This window comes from Suricata suricatta, chromosome 17 (genome assembly GCF_006229205.1).
Source record: "Suricata suricatta isolate VVHF042 chromosome 17, meerkat_22Aug2017_6uvM2_HiC, whole genome shotgun sequence".
Taxonomy (NCBI): Eukaryota; Metazoa; Chordata; class Mammalia; order Carnivora; family Herpestidae; genus Suricata; species Suricata suricatta.
This window is the reverse complement of record NC_043716.1, coordinates 6,815,473-6,818,702: the sequence shown is the minus strand read 5'-3', so window position 1 is coordinate 6,818,702 and position 3,230 is coordinate 6,815,473. Positions and strand designations below refer to the sequence as shown.

The 3,230-nt window shown below is 40.9% G+C and overlaps 1 protein-coding gene across 1 annotated transcript in view; it reads left to right on the top strand.

Moving 5' to 3' along the window:
• Positions 1-1,710, top strand: part of HS3ST3A1 (heparan sulfate-glucosamine 3-sulfotransferase 3A1) — a gene marked incomplete at its 5' end in the record, with an annotated part of 103,395 nt that extends 101,685 nt beyond the window's left edge. The window contains one exon of the mRNA XM_029928851.1: positions 46-1,710. Within this exon, the coding sequence (XP_029784711.1) occupies positions 46-285 (240 nt within the window). The remainder of the gene's footprint in view (positions 1-45) is intronic.
• Between the last annotated feature and the right edge of the window lie 1,520 nt (positions 1,711-3,230).

Here is a 3,230-nt window from a genome sequence, read left to right as displayed (position 1 = left end):
GAGCGGCTCATCAGCGACCCGGCCGGCGAGCTGGGCCGCGTGCAGGACTTCCTGGGCCTCAAGAGGATCATCACCGACAAGCACTTCTACTTCAACAAGACCAAGGGCTTCCCCTGCCTCAAGAAGGCCGAGGGCAGCGGCAAGCCCCACTGCCTGGGCAAGACCAAGGGCAGGCCCCACCCGGAGATCGACCGCGATGTGGTGCGCCGGCTGCGCGACTTCTACCGGCCGTTCAACTTGAAGTTCTACCAGATGACCGGCCAGGACTTCGGCTGGGATGGATGACGATGTAATTTAAAAAGAAAAAGAAAAAAATATCAAAATATAATATATTTTTGTACCAATCGGTAGAGAAGAAGGCAGTCTAATATTTGTGCTGAAAATACTTGTTTTGGTGTTTTTTCTTTTTTCCCAATGAATGTTAAAAGAGGTTCTCGCTTCCGCCCCCATCTCGCCTTCCAAATGCCAACATTTGGAGCAACAGAAAAGGAAAACCTCACTGGTCTAAATACTTGCAATTTTCTACTTTTATTTTATGGGTTCTATACACAATTATAAACCATGAGCATTGGTTGCCATTAAAACTTTGAGGAAAATCCTGAGGGTAAATCAATCTGTTTCTGTCCCCACCTCTCTGTCTCTTGTCTGTCCTTTCACAAGTCCCAGATAAAATGATCCCTCCTTATGTTTCCTCCCCTGGAATGTTTTTCCCGCCTTGCGCCACTTTTTAAAAAGCAGTTCCCAGTTAATAAACCTCCCATGTTTGCATACCACTGCCCAGTTTCCATAGAACTTGTGAATAAAGCACCTTTTCCCATCGTTACGTGAATGTGGGGTAAGCATATAGCACATAGAGATTATGATTCCCATTTTACAGATAAGGCAACTGAGTCTCAGGGACGTTAAATGACTTACTGTAAGGCTGGACAGTGGACCTTGGGCAAAACCCCATCTTCTCCTTGTTCCCTATATCCTGCCACTTTTTCCAGAGAGAACGGGAAATAAGGCATCTCTACTTCTAGAAACGGTTAGCTAGTTTGGGAATGATCAGAGGTAGGACAGAGAGGGTGTCCTATTGCCTTCTAAAGTTCCAGGCTGCTTTGTGACAGTCACAATGAGTCACCTAAGTTCCAGGACAGCACTCAGACATGGACACAATATCCTTTAAGAGCCAGTCTTGGCTTGTTGAAATACCCTGAAACACCAGTCTTGGTTTGGTTGACGTTGACTGAAATTATTGGATTCGTTTCTGGAAAACCAGATGGATAATCACACTAGGAACAGGGGGAAAAAATGGTAGGAGCGTAAATTACCTATTTGTGGTTTTCATGGTCCTTTTTTTTTTTTTTTAAGGAAGAACCCACTTCAGCAAGAGATTATGAGTATGAATCTCCTTTTTTGTTATCGCCTTTTTTTAAAACAAAGAAAACCTGTTTCTCTTTGTAATATGTCATTGCTAATCTTGGAGCTAATAGTAAAAACAATCAATAAATGTCATTATTTTTCACAGGTGGAAGACTGTCACCGTCACTTTCTTTCTTCCCCCACTTTCTATTTGTACCAAGGATAACCAAATAATCATTAATATTTGGAAAATATTCTAAGAAATATAGATGTGAGCAAAATGGCAGTTTTTCTTCTTTTCCCATCTATTTCTCTCCTCCCCCTCCCTTTAAATAGCTCAAATAAATCAATAGTTTATTAAGAGTATTCCTTTCCTCTCTGAGTGGGCATTAATAAGATTAGCATTAATGGGAATTAAATTGGTTTAGAGAGAAGCACATATGCACAAAATATATAAAACATTTATAATTAGTCTGTCAGCAACATTTTATTACAGTTGTAAACCCAAGAGGAAAATGTCTCCCATCTCATGGAAGTTTTCCGTATCTGCCCAAAATTTAAAGGGCCAGACCCTACAGTATTCGAAAATAAGAGTTCTTTTTCTTCTCCTGCATTGTCAACCAAAAGAAACTAGAGTTGTCTGCAAATATGCACCACGTGTGCCATGGACACCACATCAAGGGAAGTAAATCTTTGCCAAGACACGTAACACGGGTTTCAAATGAAGGGGAAAAATTATTTAAGTTTCAAGGTATTCCGACATTGCTTCAAACCCTTGAATATCCCATTTATGAGAATTAAGAAAACCCCAATTCCATGTCTCCTTTGTCAGTTGATTTCCTTGCTTTCTGTGCCCTTAATTTTCCAATGCAGCACCCCGTTTTTGTTATTCATAAATCCTCACTTTCAGAAATGAGAGACTCATCTTAAACTCTTGGCGTCTTTTCTCTTAACTCATTTTTTTCTCTGATTTCTTGGTAAGCATTTGCCTGGCATTATTGCACAAGAAGCTAGTGCATTTGACAGTTGTATTCTGCCATTTCCCTCTTTTTGTGTTAAGAAATAATAAAAGAACAGAATGAGTTTAAAGTACCTGTTCTTGCAAGTAAGGTGTTTTTGAAATTCATATTATTTTTTAAAAATGCCCCCAGGACAGCTTTCTAACTCCTAAAGGGAGGGTCCGAAGTTACAGATCCCGGCCAAACAGACCTAGAGTCAGTGTACTAGAAGTTTCCTCCAGAGCAGAAATTGCATACATTTGCTACACGTGGACTTGGCTTCAGATTTCTTTTGTCCGTTTAGCTATACCAAATAATTAAAAAAAATTTTTTTTGAGAGAGCACGTGGGGGAGGGTCAAAGGGAGAGGGAGGGAAAGAATCCCAAATAGGCTGTATGCTCTGTGCAGAGCTTGACACAGAGCTCGATCCCATGACCTCGAGATCATGACCTGAGCCAAAATCAAGACTCAGACACTCAACCTACTGAACCACCCAGGCACCCCAGGGTTTATTCTTGCTGTGAACATCTTAGCCAAGCTTTCTCTAAATTGTCTGCTCCATAGCCATGATGACCTCCTACACTCTTCTTAGAGGTGGAGAATCCTCTCCAGAAGAACAACCGGAGATACGGAGCTTCCTTCTGAACAGTTGGCCTTTGAGGCCTTGCCTATGGTATATAATTCTCTAGATAGTTTAGTAATTTTTAAGGGAAATTCAGTTAGTCTAATCACTGGACGTTAATAAGCGTCTACAAAATGAATAGTTATTACTTTCAGAGTAGTAATCCCACCGTGATTTTATTTTTAAAGGTCTTCAAAGTCGGAATAAACCTAACGGATCCATTCTCCATTTGGCACTTAAATCCTTTCTGTAACTGGCTACACGGG